Consider the following 24,145-nt stretch of genomic DNA (forward strand, 5'->3'; position numbering starts at 1 on the left):
AATTTGAGTAAATAAGACAACTTCTGTTTGATAGGCATACAGCGGTGTAATTTTTAGCGGGGTGCAACTTTCGCTTATTTCGCGGAAAAAATCAAATTGCTAAAATAAATTCTGACAATTTAAAACGGCACATGCAAAGGTATTGATAAAAGTTTTTATTCCGTCAAAAAATAACCGACAAAATATTTCAATAAAATCGTAAAATTTACACCCGCAAAAATAACCCGCTATTCGGTATGTTGAAGTGCAGTGTAGAGTGTCGAAAAAACATAACTGTCAACCGAATTAAAATGGATATCAAACACGTAATTTATCTTCAAACCATTTAAAGAGATTTATTACTATTGGGATTTGAATTATATAAAATCGTGTCTGCTACATGTAACAAGAAATTATAGCTTCTTAGTCCATCTTGTCTTTTAAGCAAAGCAGAATTTTCCAGCTTCTACCAGGATAGTATTTCCCACATTTCTAAAATTATCCTCCCCATCCCACACCCTTTCCTCATACGAAAATTTAAAGGTTCTCTTACAATAATTAAAAGATCCAAATATTCAAAAAATCTATATCTGAATTTAGCCCCATTACGGAAAAAATATTACATTTGAATCAATGAAAATGTAACATATGGAAAATTTACACCTGCATTAACTGTACATGTAAGATCGATGACGGAAAAGAAATGTCTATACCTGAAGTACATTTTGTAAGTAAAACATTAATTTCGTAGAACGTATACATGTACATGTAGCTGTCTTATTGATAGACTATGATTGATGAATTATTGTTAGTAAAATCTTGTCTTGTATAATAAAAACAAATTTCAAACAATCTATTAGAAACATATTTACAAAATGACTTTATTATGTACGTAAGTCATATTGATGTTTTTGTATCAGGTGTAATGTATTAGTAATATTGCATAAATATGAAAACACATGTGTAGGAGAAAATATATAAACAATGTCCATCTCGTAATTGTGTTATTGTGCAAACGTTTGTTTACTTACTTTTTTGTTTTATAGTGACTAAGATTATAACACAATGTTGGCTGATGTACCCCTATTTTTGACATTTTTAACAATTATGCCTGTTTGTTTTGTTCACACATCGTTGTCAATATAATGGAATTATATGCGACTGTCAAGTTAAATGAAACATTCTGTCTGTACCAAGTCAGGAATATGACAGTTGTTAACCATTCGTTTGATGTGTTTGAACTTTTGATTTTTCCATTTAATTATAGAGACTTTGCGTTTTGAATCTTCCTCGGAGTTCAGTATTTATGTGATTTCACTTTCCGTTATAGTACACAAATGAACTGTGATGTGCATATGGGGATTAATGTCAATAATACTTATCTGTTTTGTGTTTTGTGCACTGTTGTTTGTCTGTTTGTCTTTTATAGCCATGGCGTTGTGAGCTTATTTTCAACTTATGAGCTGAATGTCTCTTTTGTATTATTTGCCTCTATTTACACTTTACCCAACAACACATATAAATTATATTGTATATGCATGTATATAAAGAAATGCATAGTAACGTATGTATTTTACAAAACCACTAATCGTTTTATATTAACATCAATGAAAATGAAGAAAATCTACGGTCTTTATACTGGATACCAAAACTTCACAAAACTCCGTTTGAAGAACGATACATAGCTGAATCAACAAGATGTTATTGAGTACTATTCTTTCTACAGTAAAATATGGCCTTCAAAAATATTGTGATGAGATATACTCAATCAGTGGTGTCAATCAGATGTGGATTCTCAAATATTCTAAAGATCTACTGCTAAATCTCAAGATCACAATCTCTGCAACATTAAAACCTTTGTTTGTTTTACGCTTTACAATACTTTTCCCCATGTTCAATTGAAAGATCAATTTCCCAATCTCATTTAGAAAAAAAAATCTTTTTCTATAAAAATGGGAATCGTAGATCTGATATAAATTGCTTGTTTTGGGTTAATAAATAATTATTCATATTTTGTAAAGAATCACTCTGATTCTATAAGAAATACGGTGAAGATGATATTTGAAAATGCTGGACTTTTTAATCGACAATATATTTTATAAATTTGGATGATTGATAGTTCAACAGACAGCCAGTATTCCAATTAATGGATACTAATTGTGCACTCCTTCTGTCCGACTTGTGCTCGTGTAAAGCAGAAGTAATTCAGAATCTTCTAAAAGACAAAAAAAAAACGCACCTTGCAAAATTCATAAATTTTACTTTCAGAAATATATATTGATGATGTCCTATAACTGAAAAACCCATGTTTCAGTCAGTTCTTGCATCTCATAAATCCCAGTGAACTTGAAATTAAGGATACTACTGGTACAATAAGGACTGCTTCATACCATGATAACTAAATATTAACACAGATTGACAACCTCACACTAAAATATATGACAAAAAGGATGACTTCACATACATTTACGTACAACAAATAAAGGCAACAGTAGTTTACCGCTGTTCGAAGTTCATAAATCGATAGGGAATAAAACAAATCCGGGTTACAAACTAAAACTGAGGGAAACGCATCAAATATAAGAGGAGAAATACGACACAACAGAAACACAACATTAAAATGGAACAAAAACAAACGCCAACATACATAGACAATGTTAAATAATATAGTGGAAACAACAACACTACGTGACAGAAAAACACCAAAAACACACGACACAAACAATAAAGGAACCATATTCCATAAACGACATACACCACATGATACATTAAAAGGTAACGCACTTACGTAACTAACATGCAATCTAAAACTTTATATAAGAGGGGTGATAGATACCAGAGGGACATTCATAGATAGAAAAAAAAACTGACAACGCCAAGACACAACATAAAAAACTAAAGACTAGTAAGCAACACGAACCCCACCAAAAACTGGGGTGATCTCAATTATTTACACAATAATCGTCCAAAGAATTTTTATGACAATGATGTTATGGAAAGACTATTTTATAATAATTTGGACTACAAAAGATGGGACTTAACAGATTGTATAACCGAAACCATAACAGAAACATCAAACATAAATACATGAATGTTGCACGTACAAAATAACGAGACACGACGTATAGCAATGCAAATTCACACTCGGTATAACAGTCATATTCGGGAATCGGACAATGATTGTATTTAAATGAAATTTTATAACTATTTGGACAACAAACGATAAGACATAACACAAAATTCAACCGAAACCATAACAGGAACATTAAAAGTAAATACATGAATGTTGGATGTACAAAGTATTGATACACGTCGGATACCAATGCAAATTCACAGTATATAACAGTTATATTCGGGAATAGGTCACTTTTGGTACTAAGCAAACAGACGACACAGATGGTAAACCACACAATCTGAGACGTGGTGAAAATGCCAAAGTTAGTTTCGACACTGACACAACGCATATAACAACCAATTCGTCATGGTATCATTCAAATTTACGGAATATCATTTTTAATATTCCCTGCTCATAACTCTGTGTGAGCAGTTTCTGCGTAAGGAGCACACTCATGTATATGACGTCAGTATAGTGTGAACAAGCACAAGTATAACGTATAAACTGAAATACGTAAACACCATACGACGAAGCAAAGAATATGTTACTGCTGAAAAAAGGGAAATTGATAATTGGGAATTTGAAATCATCCCGTTTGTCATAGACTTTAGTGTGAAATCGTCCATTTGTGTCAACAGTGAGGAAAAGATCAAGGTATGAAGCAGTCCTTCTTGTATCAGTAGTAAACCTATCCTTAGTTCAAGTTCACTGGGATACTGGTATATGAGATGCAAGTACAGACTGGAAATATGGGTTATTCAGTGTTAGGATCAACGTATCAACTGAAATATGCAAGCACCATACCACGAAGAAGAGGTTATGTTACTGCTGAGAAATGGGAAATTGATAATTGGGAAGTTGAAATTATCCCGTTTGTCATAGATTTTAGTGTGAAGTCGTCCATTTGTGTCAATATTGAGGAAAAGATCAAGGTATGAAGCAGTCCGTTTTGTATCAGTACTGTCCTTTATTTCAAGTTCACTGGGATATATGAGATGCAAGTACCGACTGAAATATTGGTTATTCAGTGATAGGATCAACGTATCAACTGAAATATGCAAGCACCATACAACGAAGAAGAGGTTATGTTACTGGTGAGAAATGGAAAATTGATTATTTGAAAGTTGAAATCATCCCGTTTGTCTTAGATTTTAGTGTGAAGTCGTCCATTTGTGTCAATATTGAGGAAAATATATCCAGGTATGAAGCAGTCCATCTTGTATCAGTACTGTCCTTTATTTCAAGTTCATTGGGATATATGAGATGCAAGTACTGACTGAAATATGGGTTATTCAATGATAGGATTTCATCAATACATGTATATCTGAAAGTAAAATTAAAGAATTTTGCAAGGTGCTTTTTGGGGGTCTTTTAGAAGGTTCTGAAGGTATTCTGCTTCACACGAGTACAAAAACAAAAAAGCAACTGATTTTACACCCAGTAATTCTATTTAGTTTCATATTGGTATGTAATCGAAACAGTTTTAATAATTTGATATATAATTTAAATTAGATAAATCATATTCTAAGTTTTTTTTTAGTTTCAATTGGATATTCAACAGGAAAGATTAATTGTGTGTTGATAATATTTAAATGTAATTAACGAAAGAAATTACAAGCTTTTATAATCTAAATATAGAAAATGAAAATCTCAGTAACTTAAGCAATTTAGTATACCAATACCAACATTTTCTGTTTTTGAATATAGATAATTTTCCCGGTAAAACACAATACATTCTTTATACCCAATGTGACGTCGATCATTTACACTTAATAAATAAGGAAGATATCTGATAAGTTTTATTTGGTAATGATAACCTTCCTTTTATTCTTACAATCACTGAAACTAGAACTTTGCAGTGAATATAAATACATTATATTTTTTTAGCCCATATGCTTCAATCAATTCTCAAACTTTTGTTGGTAATTTCCTTTGGATATAACGTCTTTCAATGCGTCATCTCTATACGTCGGTAAGTGGAACATTTTCTGATATTCTTAATTAAACATAATATGATATTTTGAGTATCATAGATGATAGGCCCGTCTAAGCTTTTTAATGTCTCCCTTTTTCTTAATCCAGAATCCCCATATACAACTGTACAAGGAGCCTGTTGTTCGATCATTGTTTGTCGTTTGTTGGTGTAGATCATATAGTTACGTGTTTATATAGATTAGGCCGTTGATTTTCCTGTTTCACCTATTTTCGGCAATTTGACAATAGGACTATAAACTTCAGCCCATGGAAGTCGATGTGAAATTACTATCACAGACACATGATTGAATATGGTACACTATAGTCATTTTGCGGCCCTTTATGCTGAGGTTGCTGTTTTGTGTGTACCAAGGTCTGTGTTGAAGGCCGTACTTTGATCTTTATAATTGTTTGCTTTTTATACACTTTACTTAGTTGGAGACTTGTCTCATAAACACTCATACCACATCTCCTTTTTAATAATAACAATCTAGCCTTGATCTCTGTGTGTTCAGTAATGCACGCTACGTGAGACTGGCTGTTTTGCGTGACCTGAAATCTGGTCTAGAATTCTTATTTTGAGAAATTATAAGTGTCCATGTAATTTTCAATATTAATTAAAATCTTTTATTAGTGTGTTTCCCTGTATTTGTGTTTTAACCCAATCACGCTCTATTTTCTTGGACATATAATGTATCCTGTTTATCTATCCCGAAAATAAGTCATGGTTTTCATTTTCCTCATATATAGAATGAATAGGTATTTTTATAATTAACTGTTACATGTTTCTACTTCCTCCTAAATAAATCACGGGTTTTCATTTTCCTCATGAATGTTGCCATATCCTAGATGACTAAAATGTAAGATTGTACAATGTAGGATGCAATTATTTATCAGCAGTTTAATTGCCACGTGTACGTTAGGAAAGAGGTTACATCTAGAAATTGACAAAACTTTAACCGGGCAAAAAAGATGATTTCAACTTCCCAATTATGAACTTCCCATTTCTATGTAGCAACATTCAAACAGCGCCTGCATATTACGGAGTATATATATCTCTCAAATGCTGATATTCCCGGGCTTGTATTTCCTATCACGATTTACTTGATAGAAGGTTTCTGCTCACAAGGAAGCAAAGTGTTGATCGTGCGCACATTTCTAGAATGAAGCGCTTCTCATACAAAATATGCTTCGGTTAACACTTTTACACCCCAATAAAATTGAAAAAAGAAGCACTCAATTCTTAAATTAATCATACTAACCTGATTTTATCTTAAAACATTAAACCATAAAAAACGGTAATAGTTCAAACATCACTGAAATGAAAATGGGGTTGAAGGTGCACTAAATATCATAAATATGAATAGCAGTTATTTCCGTCTTTGAAAATGTGTGATGGTTTATGTTTATTTTTTTTACTTTACTTTACTCTCGATTGTATTGTTTCTCTGGCACATTAAATAACCTGTATTTTTACAACCAGAGACATAAGATTGCATTATATAATTCATCATAGTAGACAGTGTAATACTGTCTCACTTTTGATAAACCGTTTCACAGTTTAATATTGCCGCCAGATTTTACTTGTCGCTGGTATTAATGTTGAAGTGTGACCGTTTATGAGTGCATCGTTCAGTTTACAAATCCATAGCCTGTTATGAAATCAAAATAAATGTTTTACGACTACCTGTTTTTTTTAAGGATGTACTTAGGTGAGGTTTTGGATTTGTGTCAAATGTTCGGACTCCTTGGTGTTTTTCCATACAATACAATGTAAAATATTTTGCCCCATAACACCCATTTATTTTTTCATATTAAGACTAAATAGCTCATGAAAGGTCATTTATCAAAATTTTAGAAGATTCTTGATTTTCTTTTTATTGTTATTGGACCTAAATGATATCAATGCAATTATAAGGTAAAAGTCCGAGTCAGCCTTTTCCCGACACATTTTAAATCTCAAATATCAAGAAAAGGACTGAGGTCCATGAGCAATGAATATGTTTAGCTTATCTTTATCCTTAATTGATGCTTTACCAGCTTTAAGTATCAATTTTAATTTCTTAATTTCTTAATTTTTACATAACCTCACCTAAGTACATCCTTTTAAAGTATAAACAGAGACATAATATACTCTGGTACCAGAGTATAGAAAAATCACTTCAAAATACGGAAATTAGATGAACGTGTTTGGTTTCCTCTTTTAACTTTTATAACATCTTTATTTACTTCCGGTCTGAAAAAAATAATCACGGGACTATCGTCAATCTGGTGGTAACCAGTAAATACTCTGTATATCTCATGCCATTGTCATTGTCATTAATTCAACATATTGATAGTGTCAAGAAAAAAATAAAGTCACAGACCGATAATTCATGAAAGCGAGGTAAGCACTTCATAATTTGTGCGAATTTGTGGAAATCATACATGTATGACATGTACATATATATGTATGTATGATTTTTTAAATTTTTATTGTCAACAGGTAAACACTCTATTTGCCAACTGTCACTATTTGTGGGGCATTTCCCCATGGAGGCTCCCAAAAAACAACATCAAGTATATTTTAAGGCATCCTTGAAGGTTTTGTAGGACTATGAGAGCCATCTTGCACTAAAGCCCCAACAGGCATTTTTTGAAAAGTTGGCAGGTATGAGCACTTGTTAAGTTGTTATCCTAGCTCTTGGGTCCCTAATTGTATTTGGACTGCAAATTGTCAAAAAATATCATGACCCCCTGATATCTACAGTTCCGCAGATATTCAGTCAGAGCTCAGACATAAACAAGTCGATTTTTGTTTTTGACATTAAGAAGTCAAAACATGGATTTATTATAAAAATGTGTTTCAATTTTAGACTTATCTAAGTCAAAAAATGAAAGACTTGTTTAGGTCTATTTATGTTGATGAAAAAACTTAATTTTACTTGGTGGCCAAAGTACACCACCTATGACAGCAAAAACCTGTCTGAGAGTTCACAAGGACTTGAGCTACATGTATCTATATTTAATTATCTAATTGAACATCCTCACTAAACACAGATGTTTTACCTCATTAAGTGTGCCTGGTTTCAAGTGGTTGCCTTCTAAGGTTAATTAACATTATCTCCGATTTTTTAGTCTCTCATTCATATTTTTCTTTAGAATCTATAGAAGAGAAAGCATTGTCTTTCAATGTTGTCATTATTTGATTTAGATGCATGACCTTTTTATAAATATGCGTCGGTCTTTGGTAACTTATTGACTTGTAGGAGTCAATATTTGCAAGTTTTTGATTCTGGTCAATTATTTCTTGCTTAACAATATTTGGCTTATTAAAGTCATATTTTGTCTTACACTACAGGGAAACAAATCCTAAAACTTACAAATTTAGACGTGACTTTGAGTCTGACTCTAAAGCAGATTCAGACAATATGTCTGAGCTCTGACTGATATTCTTGTCCCACAGTCACTTGTAAAATCCATTTGGTGTACCTCTTTCTTCCAAAGGAAGTATTGTAAAGAAAGACATGAGGAGGGGGCTTACCTTTGAGTAGAACAAGTGCCTTTAAAAGTCAGAATTGCTTACATACATACATTTAGAATTGGGAATGCAATTGGCGCCATTTTTTCATTACCCTGTTTGCATTCTGTACCATTCTGTGATAAATTGAATGTGATTAGAACAAATTTGAAGTGACAAAATACAAGTTTGATAAACTGGTATCACTGTTTAACATGTTTAACTACATTGTAGTTTGAATGACATATTTTATTGATATCAGAAACTATTAGGGTAATATATAGGGCAGTAGGGAGTACGTTTTTTTAAAACATGTCCGTTTCTGTATTGTTTCTTTATTACCTACAATCAGAACAGTTTGGATTGTAAATGGAAAGAACATCATCCAATTGTCATCTGACAACTATATTGTTGGTCTCATTGGGGTCTAAGCTTGACGCAGGATGAAGGATTTTTTGTAAGCGTGACACGTTTAAGTCAAATTATTGTGCTGTGAAAATGGGAAATGAAGTCTAGTGGGACACGGGAAATGACAAAAAAATAAGAATTGCTTACATACATTGTACATACATTTAGTGTAAGCAGGATAAGAAAATCTGACAAAATGGTAAGCGTGATCCGGGATCAGAACCCCCCAATGAGACCCCCTATATTCATTTGTGTACCTGTATGTCATGTGCATGTTGAATGTGAAAATAAATCTGGTTCTTAAATTTGATCCTTTTGTTTCTTACAAGTGTCTGAAGGAACTTCAGTAAGCTGAAATCAAATTACAGTACATGTACATCAAGTCGTTTCTTTGCAAAAATCAACTAGTCTTAATTAGGACGGTCAATTTTGTTTTAGTTCAATTTGATCCAACGCCAACATAGGTTATTGAATAATTTACATAACAGTTGGGGAGGTGTGTGAAGTAAATTGTATTTGATTCAGAGTACATGCATGTGAGTGTAACTTATAATGCACACTTAAAAATTGTCTAATTATTATGGCCCATTTATGGACATTATGTTTTCATGTCTGTGCATCAGTTCGTTCGTCTGTCCCGCTTCAGGTTAAATTTTTATTGAGGTAGTTTTTGATGAAGTTGCATTCCAAATTTAGTAAACATTTTGTTCATGTACATGTTCCTTATGATATAATCTTTCTAGTTTTAATGCAAAATTAGAGTTTTTATCCCATTTTCACAGTCCACTGAACATAGAAAATGATAATGCGGATGGGGCATGGATCCGTGTACTAGGGACAAACTCTTGTTTTACTTACTTATCAGAGGATTTTTTAGGAAACATTACTGAAGATCAATGACAACAGTAAGTAACCATGGTAACTCTTGTGTGTAAAGATATACAGCAAGTTTCTCAATTTTGATCAGCTTTATAACCTTTGCAAAAAGAAAGTTCATGTCTTCAGCTAATGTTTGCGATCAATAGTCCATTTGCCAATTACTGATTTGATTCTATTATTACACTCTTTTTTAAACAAATTACTTCTCTTTGTCAATCATAGACTGGTTCTTATCGATGAATTACCAGATAAAATTGGCTTTTGCCCACACATTAAGCATGATAATTTGAAAGTGATATATATAATCTGTGCTTTAACATATTTTAAGTGAAAAATAACTTTTAATATCAAAAGAATTGAAAAACTTAGTTTACAATACACACATTTATTATAAGCACAGATCAATTTTATCTTTTGGCTAGCTCTCCAGGATCCATTGTCAATATAAATGTATGTCCCGCGAGCTCCTAAACATGCTAAAGGAAACAACTAAAAAAGGGATCTCTAATTACAGGGTCAATTACGGGAAATGGCAAACAGAGACTATTGATTTGTTATATAATCATGATAATACACAATTCAAAGCTAAACAATGCTTTAAAGTTTAAAGATGAAAAATTGCTGATTTATGTGGTTTGTACTAACATCTGAACTATATATATGTTTTTGTGATGCATATTCATGTACACAATAGTCTAGATATTACTTCTCATAAGTTTATGATTAACATATACATGTATACTGTAAACGGTCACATTTCACTGCATATAAATCATACCTATACTGATTGTTAAAAGGTGCTAAAATTATTTGATTTAGATATAGCTAACACATCTAAATTAACATGATTAAGATTATATTTTTTTGTATTTTTCAAAGATTTAAGTTACTTAGTTATTGGATTTTATTAAAAAAAAAAGGGGTGACTTTTCTAGTTTTTAGACAAAAACTCAAAAATACTTTGAGCTGTTTTCAGGTAACTGTAGTATATATATAAACATGTTAAAGGTGACTGGTTTATATTTATCAAAACAAGCACTCTTGAGATTAACAATTTTTTAAGTTATCTTGGTGTTGCTGCTTTTATTGAATTGATTTTGACATGTAAGCATGGTAAGTGTATAATGTTACTGTACATCTATCGATCAGAATGAGAGTTCTTATTATTGCAATAATCAACGTCACATTTTTCACTTAATAGAAACCTCACTATATATATTGCTATCATTAATTTATAAGTGAATTCACCATGTTTAAAGTTCATGAAATGAAAGGGGTATTGACCTGACATATGACATATAGGGGTATTGACCTTACAAACATTATATGCACATGTATGACCATGATGATATGAGAGGGGTATTGACTTGACATATGACATATAGGGGTATTGACCTTACAAACATTATATGCACATGTATGATCATGATGATATGAGAGGAGTATTGACTTGACATATGACATATAGGGGTAGTGACCTTACAAACATTATATGCACATGTATGATCATGATGATATGAGAGGAGTATTGACTTGACATATGAGAGGACTGGTATTTTGACCTGACTTACAAGAGGCCTGAGGTACTGACATCTTAAAAAAAGTAAATCCAAATTTTTTTTGCAAAGTATTCCACTCAAGTTTGTAATAGGAGCTGTCTTAAATGAGGTCCTAAATTTGCAGTGAGGTGACAGTTTTTGCTCCCTGTTCAACAGAAGGCCTCACTGTGACTTAGAGATGTTCAAGAACAGCGCTGTTCCTTTGCTTTTTGTGTGTTTTTTGTTGATGTTAATTATTGCTACATGTATGCATGAAATGATTTTTGTGTCATGGATTGATACCCAATATCCTTTGTTTTAAATTTTCTATTAATTTATGAAGTACTATACCTTAAAGTGGTATTGACCTGACACATAACTTAGCTTTCATACAAAAAAGTAATATCACAAAAATACTGAAAATTCAATCAGAAAGAGGGTAGAGTGGGGTGCTCATTTTCGCCACATCTTTCTATGTTTTCTACAGTTTATGTTCAGGTCTACCTGTTTTTGAAGTATACTGATAATTCTATATGAAGATAACTTCAAATGCAAAATATTCTTAAGCTTGAAAACGTGTTTGTTTGAAAATAATCATCTGAAAAGTTTGATTAAAGAGTGTTTGAAATTGCCTGATGTTTTGTCAATGGGGGACACATATTCACCGTTTTTATACATCTATCTAAACCCCAAAAAACTGCAGCTTTAAACAATATTTTTCAAATCAATTTTATAATAGATGAATAGCAGTGATTTTTCAAAGGTGTACAGAATTGAAATTTAGGGCAATTAGTCAAAGAATTACCAAGAAATACTTCTTTGAAATCGTGTTTTTCATTCAGGAAATTGGCCGCAAATCGTTGTCTGTTTTCTGTCCTTTGCGGTAATTAAGTGCCACAATTTTGTCGTAGTTTAAAAAATAATCAAATTTTTTATGAAAATCTAATTTACCGGCATATTTCTTCCATTTAATCTATCCTTTGAAGTTTTTACACCTCAAAATCATAAAACGGCGAAAATGTGTCCCCAGCGAATATGTGCGCCCCACTCTAGCTTATATTGCATGTATATAGGGACTATGACAGATTCATACTTAAGGATGATCACCAGTGACAACTTTTAACACAAGTTATAATTCACACGTATACCATGTATACCTGTACAGTTAACACATGATGTAAATTTATTCTCTATAATCATGTGATAATAAACAAGAAATCATAAGACTTGAAAAGAGCAAAAAATAAAATAAAAAGAAGCCATTTATGTCATGTTTGCTTGATGTACAAAATGTATGTCAAAAACTGTTCTTAAAATTTGACAAGCTTTAAAGTTTGTTTTTAAAATTTAATGACTACGCATGTTTATGTACTTAGATTAGAAATGCTAAACCATTTATAGTCACATCAACATTAGTATTTATGAAGAATATTAAAGAATTAAAAACATCAAACAAAATTAGAAAATTTAGGCGATGTGGTATGACTGCCAATGGGAAAAAATTGAAAACAAATAAAGGGTAAAGATGGGACAAATACAGGTCACTGAGAAAAAAAATCTGACTTTCTTCATCACAATTTCAAAGAGTTTTTGCTCATCTATTTCTCTATATGATTTTCTTTTCTAATATTTCCTGAAAATCCTCCAAATTCAGAGGGGTTCATACATGTACACGTAATATAATTATATAAATAAAATATTAACTCTATTCAGCTCGTTTTTTATTTGTGTCTCTGGTCCATCAGAACCACAGGCCAGTCTTAACTCTGCAGGCTAGGGTATCGATCTTGTTTTAATATTAAATTCATATTGAAGTTTGGTTCATAAGACATTACAGTTTAATTTAACCATTCTTGTTGTATTAACCTAGTTGCAGCAAAGTTGACCCAAGCTTATACATGTACATGTATGTTGAATGATATCCTAGTGTCTGTACACCAATATTTCAATTTCCAGAAGAAAAAAATCTTGGAAGAGAAACAAATTATATATCTTAACACCAAAATGAGTTTTGATAACACACACTGCTGTGGGAAAGAATATTACTGATTTTAGTTAGAACTAGTAGGTCATAGGTCAAAGGTCAAGGCCAGATATACAGCATCTATTGATATAATTCAGAACAAAATTAAGGTTTCCAGATATCATCTTTTGAATCATACATGTATCGCGTGTATGCCAAACTATTTAAATTCACCAAAATTGGTTTGATAATGTCCCATGAGATAAGAATTATAAGTAGCTACATGTTAAATATTGGACTAAAGCAAATTTAGATAGAAAATTATGTTTTCTGGATGTTGTCTTTTGAATCTTTCCTCAACTTTAACTGTAGTGTCCCATGTGATGATTAAGTCTGACTTAATTATGTATTGATTTTGAGGCCTTTATGTCAAAGGTCAAAGTCACATTAGCAATTAATAGTCTAAAATTGGGACAATTTATAGTTTCCAGTTTATCATGTTTATATCTTTCTAAATTTAGCTAGTAAATGTCCTTTGACAAAGTAAGACCTAGTTTAGAACAAGATTATTGTGCCAGTGAAGGTCAAGGTCATAAAATCTTTCTCACAAATTGTAGTCCTCAAAACTGTCATCTGTCATGTCTCAAGATTAAAATAAAACTCTTTTTTGTTCATTATCAGATATAATATTTTCGTATCCTAACAACATGAATGATTGAAATGCTCTTTTTTGCCGCTCTGTTATTGCATGTATTGTCTGCCAAATATAAAAAATTAAAGTGTAAATACAATGTATGTCAATTTTGTACTTGATATTTCATTAAATTTACTGTGCTTTAAGAGGAACCAAATAATGATTAAATCACTAAAAAGAGACTTCAAATGTTTAACTGTTTACATATTTTTTCAGCTCCCTTCCACACCAATGCAAAGAATGAATTCATCAACAACAGGTTCCTTTAATGGAGTCGATGATGAACATTCACCTTTAGTATCAGGACAGTCGTCCCCACGGACACGCTTGGTTTGGCAGATGTCACAGTCCAATGCTTACCTAATACCAGATGCCAATGATGGAAATCCTGCCAGACCTAGGTCCAGTAATAGAACTTTGGGCACTTTTGCTGGTGTATTTTGTCCAGTGGCATTGTCAATGTTTAGTACTCTTCTTTTTCTGAGAGCAGGTAACTTTTTTGTCAAGTAATTAATACAAGCAGTAACGGATTTCAGTCATTTTGAAAAGGGGGGTTCCAACCCAGGATAAAGATGGATTCTAACCATATGTTCCCATTCAAAAGCGTTCATCATAAAAAAAAAAAGGGGGGATTCCAACCCTTTCACAATCCCAAACTGACAAGAGTTAAAAGGCAAATCAGATACATTATATTTTGTCTGATGCATTTTCATTTGTGAAAGGCATATAAATTTTTCCACATATGTGAAAATAAGGATATATACATATCTACAACAACATGTAAAACAGTAGCTATGGTTGAACATACTTTATTATATGAAGAACTGATACATTTCTATATAAATGATCATTGGGTTCAGATGACAATAATTTTTTTTTTTAGTGTTGTAATCATTTAAAAAAAGATGTAACATAAAATGCAAAAATAAATACACATTAATGACATGAATGAGAGGATGATCTATTTTTATTTTTAGAAAAAAAGTTAGTAAAAATAAACAGAAAATTGTGCTGAAAAGTGTTTTCCGAACATTATATATTATAGTCTTAATGATAAAATTTTGCCGCCATACGACCGGAAAATTTAGAATGAGTTTCCTTTGCCTGTAAAATGGCCTTTGAAGTTAAGTCTGCAGTCAAGGTCAAAATTTAAAAATTAGTGCAGGAAAGTGGTTTCCGTACTATACATGGGATTGTAATCTTACTTAAATATGTGGTTAGCCACATATAATAGGAGGATGATTTCTTTTGATATTCAAGTCCCTTGATCTTAGGTCGATGTCATTACTACTAAAAATAGAATTGTGTCAGACAATCATTTTTTTTGGGGGAGAGGGAAGATGTGGTATATATGCATGGTTACAAATTTGCTTTAAATATTGAAAGGTTCACAGGACTATTTGAATTTTCAAATGAAAGGTCCTCATTTAAAACCAACAGATTTTTACTAAACATCAGTGTCAATTTGTGTAAGATTTGGAAGTCATGAACTTTTTTTATTCGAAAAGGAAAAGCCCCGGGCCTCCAATAGAAAAGACTGGTTCAGGACCTCAGTCCAACACTTATTTGAACCCCTGATATGAGCTTGCTCACTTAAGATCTTTAATAATATTAGCCAAAGTCTTAGACTACTAAGTCAAAAAAAGTTATTTCTACCCCTGCAATATGTCTCCTTGATAAACTCATGGAAAAAATAAGTATGGTAAACATATAAGAAATACTGTACCTTCTGACCTTAACTTTTTTCATCATGTGACAGTAAACACATGTATAATAATGATAATGTTTGTTTCGGTCTAAAGACAAATATTTAAGGAATTAAATGAAATCATCATGTTTGTGGTTTGTGAAATGGTGACAGAGCCATTTTTTTTACCGGTACATGTATGGATTGTTTTTTACCTTTTACCCTTAAGATCAAACACAAGTATTAGCTTGAAATAATATTGTATGAATCATTTTGAAAATGGAATGCAGTTTAAAATACAATAAAATTAGAGTGGAACTTGTGGTTTGTGAAAGGGTGACAGTTCCATTTTTTACTGGTACATGTATGGATTGTTTTTTACCCTTTACCCTTAAGATCAAACACAAGTATTAGCTTGAACTAATATTGTATGAATCATTTTGAAAATGGAATATGTAGTTAAAATTGAAGTGGTGCTAGAGAGAAACCTTTTCTAAGTGGTACAAATGTACTAATTAACACTCATAACATGTAAATTGTAAATTAGAATGTATCATTTGATATACGAGTCATTAGGCAAAGGTTGAATTGTTTTCTTTGATTTTTTCAAGAATATTTGTAGTGCAGAATAATTTATTATACCTAATACCCAGTTTTATCATACAGTGCATTGCCAGGACGTAGGTATTTGTGACCTAGTACACTTTAAGGTGGTACCTAACACTACAGGGAGATAACTCTGTAAAGTCAGCTTAACGTTTTAATTATGTTGTGTTGTAAAGAGAATATTAAGCATCTCAATGATAAAAATTGGTGTTTGTCAAACTGCTATATAACCAGTGTAATTTTTCTGACAAAACGGTTGGTTCAAAATTTTTGAAATTTTTATAATTTTGTTGAAGGGTTAAAGGAAATACTTTGACAAAATTTTATGAAAATTAAACTAGCTAAACTAATTTTAGTGAAAGTGTTGGGTACCACCTTAATTAACTACATAATATTTCATATTACAAGGATGAACTTACGTGAAATTAAATAAATCTAGAATTTTAGATTAATACTATAACATGTATTAGCATGATAATTAGATATAGGAAGATGTGGTATGAGTGCCAATGAGACAACTCTTCATCCAAGTCGCAATTTATAAAAGAAAACTATTATAAGGTCAAGGTTAGGTCTTCAACACGGAGCCTCAGGCTCACACGCAAGCTATAAAGGGCCCTAAAAATTACTAGTGTAAGACCATTCAAACAGGAAAACTGAAATTAAATAAATATAAAGTTTTAAATTGATACTATATATATAAGTCTGAAATTAAATAAATCTAGAATTTTAAATTAATACTATAAGTCAGAAAATAAAATTAAGAATAGAAATGGAGAATGTGTCAAAGACACAATGACCCCACCAAAGAGCATTTGTTAAAGGAATATAATAAGCTAAAAATATTGATATGGAGCTCATTTTCAAGATTTTTTTTTTTAATGACGGAAAAAGGCTGTCTAGGACTTTTACCTTATACTTGCATTGGTATATGATATGGGTATCAAATCAAAAGAAAAGAAATTTAGAATCTGTTTAAATTTTGGTAAGCTATTGAAGTCTTATTTGAAAGAAAATAGGTGTACAAAACATGACAAAAATTCCTAAATCTGACCTAAGTACATCCTTAAAAACCTTTTAAAAAATATATAATAAAGATTGTATTTTAACTAGATCATATACATTGTACATGTAGGTGGTGATTTATGCGATTTTTTGTTTGTTATTTCGTCATAATTTTGTTTTCGTACTATTTTGATTGTTTATGATGTGAACATGTACGTATAAAGTTGTATTTTTTACATTTGAATTTGTTTGACATATGTTGGAAATTTTGGGTCCAAAAAAAATACTTGTATATATGTCATCAGGAAATTAAAATGCATAATAACAAAATTAAACCAAACAAACAAATCAACCTGTAATAATTATGCTCCTATTGGTGGTACCAAGTTCATTAAAAACAGACCGTGAGTCAGAGCTACCCCACTATAATTTTTGAAGCATTGTTTTATAATTATGAAATATCATGAGAAATTGCAGCGTGACTATTAGTTTTGACCATGCACTTTACATCATTAATTTCCCATGATGCATTGCATTTAAAAATCCAAAGAACAGGAGACATAATACATGTAGTTTCACTACAACCTTGAAGAATAATGTCAATTTTAAATGTCCATACTGCAAATGGGTACATAATATAATGTAAGTCAGCCAAAACTTCTAGAATGTTTCCATTTCTTTTCTTGCATCATAATTTAAGAATTTAATATAAAAAAAACTTGGTCAAAATAATTATGATGTATTGCAAGGCTTAATTTAAAAAATAAAATAGCCTTGCTAGACATCATAATCATTTGGACTTTACAAAACTGCAAATAAATGTAACTTTTTTTTCTATTTTTTTATTTTTACATAATCTGAGATTTGATTTGATTAGGTCAGAATCCACAGTGACACTTTAGTTAGGTCAGAATGGACTGTCCACAGTGGACAGGTAGAGATTTGATTTAATTAGGTCTGAATGGACTTTCCACAGTAGACAGGTAGAAAATAAACTCATAAGTAGAAAGGAAAAGATTCAATTTCTGTTTTGTTATCATCATGCTTGTCTTTTTTTGAAGACCTTATTTTGACCTCTATCACTGTTTATTTTTTATTCATGTTGATTTGACAATTTGAGTTGTAACTGTTTTGTGTTAATTTCCATAGACATTTAAATTACATGCTTAAAATGTATCATCTTCTATAATATAATTGAATGATGTTAATTAAGAAATAAAATAAAATTACCTCCATGAAGCTTAGTAATGCAAGTCCAAGAACTTTTGATAAAATGTGATGATCGCTTGCTTTGTCTTGAATATATATTATTTGAAAAAAAGAACAATTAATTTTTCATATTTATTGATTTTTTAATAAAATAAATATATATTGTTTATCAAAGTCATCTGATCGTTCAAAAACAAATCAAGTAAATATATTTAACATAAGCATGATAAGTGAACGGCTAATTTTTATTTCAAAAGATTTGTACATACATTTGTACAATGATAAGGTATCTTAAATTGGAGAACAAGTTACCAATTTGCATCCATTTTGCAGAAAACACAGCAGAAATTATATAGCTTTTTCTTACATACAATACAATGTGATATTTTTTTCATTTGTCATTCTTTCGAAATGCCTTAATATTCTTAAAGATACAGAAAATGGTCACATAATATATTGTGAAAAAAGTTAAATTTACAGAACCTGATTTAAAATTTCTTATAAAGGCACACGAATCGTGTTTACTTTTAAAGATACACAAAATGGTCACGTAATATATAACCAAAGGTTCAATGGAAAAGGTGAAAATTAGAGAAACATCGTATATACTTATAGATACATAAAACTATCACATAATATGTCACATATTAGTCTTCAGTGTAAAAAGAATAGAATTTATATAAACGTTACATATATATATGATATTAAAGATAAACAAAATGGTAACATTATAAGTCAAAAACTTCCAGGGAAAATAAAATTTACCGAAACATCGCATACACATTAACAATACACAAAACGGTCACATAATATATCAACAAAAGTCTTCAGTGAAAAAAGTCAAATTTACATAAAAGTTAGGTATAATTAAAGATTCACAAAATGGTTATATGATATATCAAAAAACTTATCTAGGAAAATAAAATCAAAAGAAATATCGCATATAATAATTATTATTACACTTTATGATACGTGAAAAAGTCGACAGGGGAAAAGTAAAATTTATAGAAACTTTGCATATATACATTTTGTGATACATAAAAAGTCTGCAGGGAAAAAAAGTTAAATTAACAGAAATGTTGCCAGGGACTGCAAAAAAAAAAGCAGACTTTTAGAAATGAACAATTAAACATGTCACATCTTATGCATCCATCTCTAAGCTGGAACTGGTGTCATTTTTTTTTTGAAATGTGGATAAATTGAACAAAGTTTCAGTTTCTGTAAATTTAGAGATTATTGCAAAGTTTCTATTAATATGAACATGATGAATAATGCAACTTGGTGTGTTTTGCAAGAATAAGAACTTGCATTCTGATAGCTGAAATATAAATCTGTATGAAATTTTTTTCTTCTTCAAAATCCCAAAAATTGAAATTCCATTATTTCCAATTTATTAAAAAATAATAAATAATAAATTCAAGCAATAATTTATGAATTTACAGTATTTGACTTTTACAGATGTGTGGAAATAAGGTACTCCTCTTTACAGAATCTTTGATTATTTGTAGGTTGTTTTCCTATGTTTCGATATATATCATTATAAATAAATTCAAACTTGAAATTTTGTGATTTTTTTTTCAGGTTTTGTGGTCGGTCAAGCAGGAATACTTGAAATTATGCTACAGCTTGTATTAGCTTACTTTATTTTAATGATGACAGTCCTGTCAATCTGTGCAATTTCAACCAATGGGGCAGTAGAAGGAGGAGGAGCCTACTGTATCCTTGACAGCAGATGTTTACAATTTTTTAGCAAGATTTAAGAGATAAAAAAAACTAAATCAAACTTGCTTATAATTAAAATCTAGAACAACATACATCTAAAAAAAATTTAAACTTTGATAATGAACTTTGACTTCCACATGCTATAAATTGCATTTGTGTTATGAATTCCATCATCATTAGTTATTTTGAAAATCTACAAAATTGTTTGATATTATGTAGATTTTTCAATGTATTAGCTGAACAAAAGAAGAGCTAGTCAAATTTCATTTATTTATTAGCTATAAATTCACTTTTTATTCTCTTTATCATCGTGTATTATAAATTGATTTATGTAGTATATTTTTTTTAAACAAAGTTAACTGTCTTAACATTATATTTCCTGATGTTTTTTTTTTCTCTAGGAGAAAAGAAATATTTTTAAAAGCTCTTTTTGCAACATAAATGTAATTTAAAAACTTAAAAAGAATTTGCATATCAGTGTTAGGTACATGTAGAAAATGTCAACTCAGCAAAATAGTGAGATTTTATGCATCATTTTCATAGGATTTGAATTAATAGTTTTGAATGCATAATTACACTAAAAATATGTTTTACGTAATTATACATTAAAACTAAAAATGTGCAATTAAGGTCTACCATATTTGTTTTTTTGTTTGTTTTTTATTTTTCTCCAAATATGGCATTCTCAGGATTATAACAAAATAAGAATGTACTTTCCTGAATAAAAAAACTTACTTTCCAATTAAAAAATGTGAATAAATGAACTTGACAATAAAAAAATCCTGAATAAAAAAACTTGTCAAAAATAAATTCTGAACAAACAAATTTGCCAATAAAAAAATCCTGAATAAAAAACTTCCTAATACAAAATCCTAAATAAACAAACTGGTCAATACAAATCCTGAAAAAACAAGCTTGCCAATGATTATAAAATCCTGAATAAACAAGCTTGCCAAGGATTATAAAATCCTGAATAAACAAGCTTGCCAATGATTATAAAATCCTGAATAAACAAGCTTGCCAATGATTATAAAATCCTGAATAAACAAGCTTGCCAATAAGAAATCCTGAATAAACAAACTTGCCAAAGAAAAATCCTGAATTAACAATCTTGCCAATAAGAATTAAATCCTGAATAAACCAACATGGCAAAGAAAAATCCTGAATTAACAAACTTGCCAATAAGAAATCCTGAATAAACAAAATTGCCAAAAAATTCCTAAATAAACAAACTTGCCAATAAGAATTCCTGAATAAACAAAATTGCCAAAAAAAATCCTAAATTAACAAACTTGCCAATACAAAATCCTAAATAAACAAACTTGCCAATACAAAATCCTGAATAAACAAACTTGCCAATACAAAATCCTGAATAAACAAACTTGCCAATACAAAATCCTGAATAAACAAACTTGCCAATAAAAAATACTGAATAAACAAAATTGCCATTACAAAATCCTAAATAAACAAACTTGCCAATACAAAATCCTGAATAAAGAAACTTGCCAATAAAAGATCCTGAATAATCAGACTAATTGCCAATTAAAAATAATCTGCATCATAGAATAAAACCAAAATATATAAAAATGGTATGATAAATAAAAATACATTAAGTAAATAGTCATATTTTAAGCTCATCTGGACCAAATGATTTAAAAAAAAATATGTGAAGTATTTTTGCGAGGCTATGAATAAATTAAAGAGAAACTTTAATATATAAGACATGTTTAAACTTTACTAATATATGCATTAAACAGCAAAGAGAATCATTGGAAGGTCAAGATAATCACCAAAATGAATCTAGATGAGTCTCATTTTTAAGGGTATTTTAACGATCTATTGTATTTTTTTGACATTATATTTTTCTTTCAAATAAAACACTAAATTCCTTTTAAGATTCCTCTGTGTATATAAATTGGTACTAGTTTTTTCAACTGGAATGGTAACACTCTTATTCAATGGGTTTCTATTTAATCTTTAAGTAATCCTCAGAAAAGCTGCAGAAATTTCTTTTCTAATTTTGAACTGTCCAGTAAAGGGAGGAGGAGGGTGGTCTAGTATGGGCACCAAATCCATGGTAATATAATCAGTTCTTTGATAATTGTGGCCATTATCTGGCAGAAGCCACTGTATTCCAAAAGACCTTAACAAAACACAGATATGATAAGCAGGGCTTTAGGTCCAGAGTTTGGTGGCAGTATTGGGTTTTTGTTTTTTGTAGCCAATATTTTAGCATGTGGACTTTACGTGACCGGCTTTGTTGAAGCAGTCCTAGACAGTTTTGGTCCTAAGGGAAGCATGATATCAGATGGCGGGGCCTATTTGCCGCTAGATGACAAGGAATGGTATAAGTACCTGTATTCATCTGTAGTCCTGTTTTTCTGTTTGGCCATTTGTATGATTGGAGGAAGCATGTTTGCTAAGACTTTAATTGTTATTTTTATGGTAAGTGATATGTTTGTTGTTTTAATTAAAAATGTATGTGGATTCATTTATTTTCGTGGGTACCAATTTTTTCGTGGAATGAGGTAAACATTTTGGTAAATATTTGATTTTTGGGTTTTGGTTATGCCAATCTCTGCATACAAAGCCTATAGAAAATTTTAAATTTGTTGAACATTTGAATTTATGGATCACTGGTACACATGAAACCCTTGAAAACTCGTATCCAACTAACAATAATGAATCACAGTAATAAGGATTTAATATTTATGCGACAGTTATCCATCAACATAAGAAAATTAAAACAGACATTTTAGAGGTCAACATGCAATCTGGAATTTAGCATGAGTCACTCAAAAAAAAAGTTTGAAAAAGTTTTAATAATTCTACAATGACAAATCAAATACACGGCCGTTCAAATGTATATTGACTGCTCCCTGTGCTGACCTTATGCATTTGAATCATTTAGGATACTCTGCTCTTGTCATTATAATTCACTCTTTCCTAAGTTTGAAGGATGGAATTCCATTGGAGGATGTAATAATTATCTTAAGCTTAGAGCTAGTTTCAAAATACTTGTAGGGTAAAACTTTGGTTTGGCTTGCTTGTTTGGTTGTAGTTATAAACATAAGCACAATCATTGTAATTAATATTTACATCTACAAACAATATATATAGGCATATTTAAACCTGTATATATTATATTAAAATTTGATTGAATATTATCCCAATTTCAATTGAACAAAGCAAGCAAGCTAACCAAAGTCTAACTCTACATGCATCAGGAGATTAGCTCTAATGAACAGATAAATAAAATGTTTTCGGATACTTGTAAGTAAAGTGTGGACAAATGCTATGTCACATGATTATAGTTAGATTAATTTAATCTGTAGATGTAAAATTAATACAGCATTTTTATTTGGTTCCTGATTTGATAAAATTGGTCAATATGAAAATAAGGATTTGTACATGATTTAGATCATTGCAAATGAGACAAAAAAACAAAGGACTGAAATGTGAATAATAACAGGTCACTGTACAGACCTGAATAAAAATCAAAACTTAGTCCCTATACATTTTGCTATAGTAAGCTTTAAAAAGACTTGAGATTTAAACATGTGAACAAATAATATAGAGAAAATCAACAGGCTGATTTATTTCATAATAACTAACCAAAAACAAAATCATTTCCGACAGCAACTAATAATAACAACTTGGTAACAGCTAGGGGCTCTAAGTAGGGGATAATTTTTAAGCTTTTACAGTCAGGTCTTTTATAATGCAATATCTGTTGCAATTGCAATTTCTGTTGCAAGGTCCTTCAACAATCCCACCCAGCCACACAAGGTCCCTGATTAGATTGACCATAATGGAACCACATTACAGGTTCCTGGCTTTGGACAGGCACAAGAAGTTTTGTATTTT

The 24,145-nt window shown here is 30.6% G+C and overlaps 1 protein-coding gene across 2 annotated transcripts in view; it reads left to right on the forward strand.

Annotated features, from left to right (window-relative positions):
- The first annotated feature begins 7,280 nt into the window (after window positions 1–7,280).
- The window catches only part of LOC139501470 (solute carrier family 12 member 9-like), a 35,918-nt gene continuing 19,053 nt past the window's right edge, over window positions 7,281–24,145 (forward strand). Inside the window, exons 1-5 of one of the 2 annotated variants that reach the window (XM_071290544.1) lie at window positions 7,281–7,454; window positions 9,853–9,880; window positions 14,266–14,539; window positions 20,138–20,272; window positions 22,437–22,723. In XM_071290544.1, coding sequence (XP_071146645.1) covers window positions 9,872–9,880; window positions 14,266–14,539; window positions 20,138–20,272; window positions 22,437–22,723 — 705 coding nt within the window. In that variant the 5' untranslated portion in view covers window positions 7,281–7,454; window positions 9,853–9,871. The remainder of the gene's footprint in view (window positions 7,455–9,852; window positions 9,881–14,265; window positions 14,540–20,137; window positions 20,273–22,436; window positions 22,724–24,145) is intronic. The other variant, XM_071290545.1, reaches the window with a different exon arrangement.

Source organism: Mytilus edulis, chromosome 13, assembly GCF_963676685.1.
Source record: "Mytilus edulis chromosome 13, xbMytEdul2.2, whole genome shotgun sequence".
Classification (NCBI taxonomy): domain Eukaryota; kingdom Metazoa; phylum Mollusca; class Bivalvia; order Mytilida; family Mytilidae; genus Mytilus; species Mytilus edulis.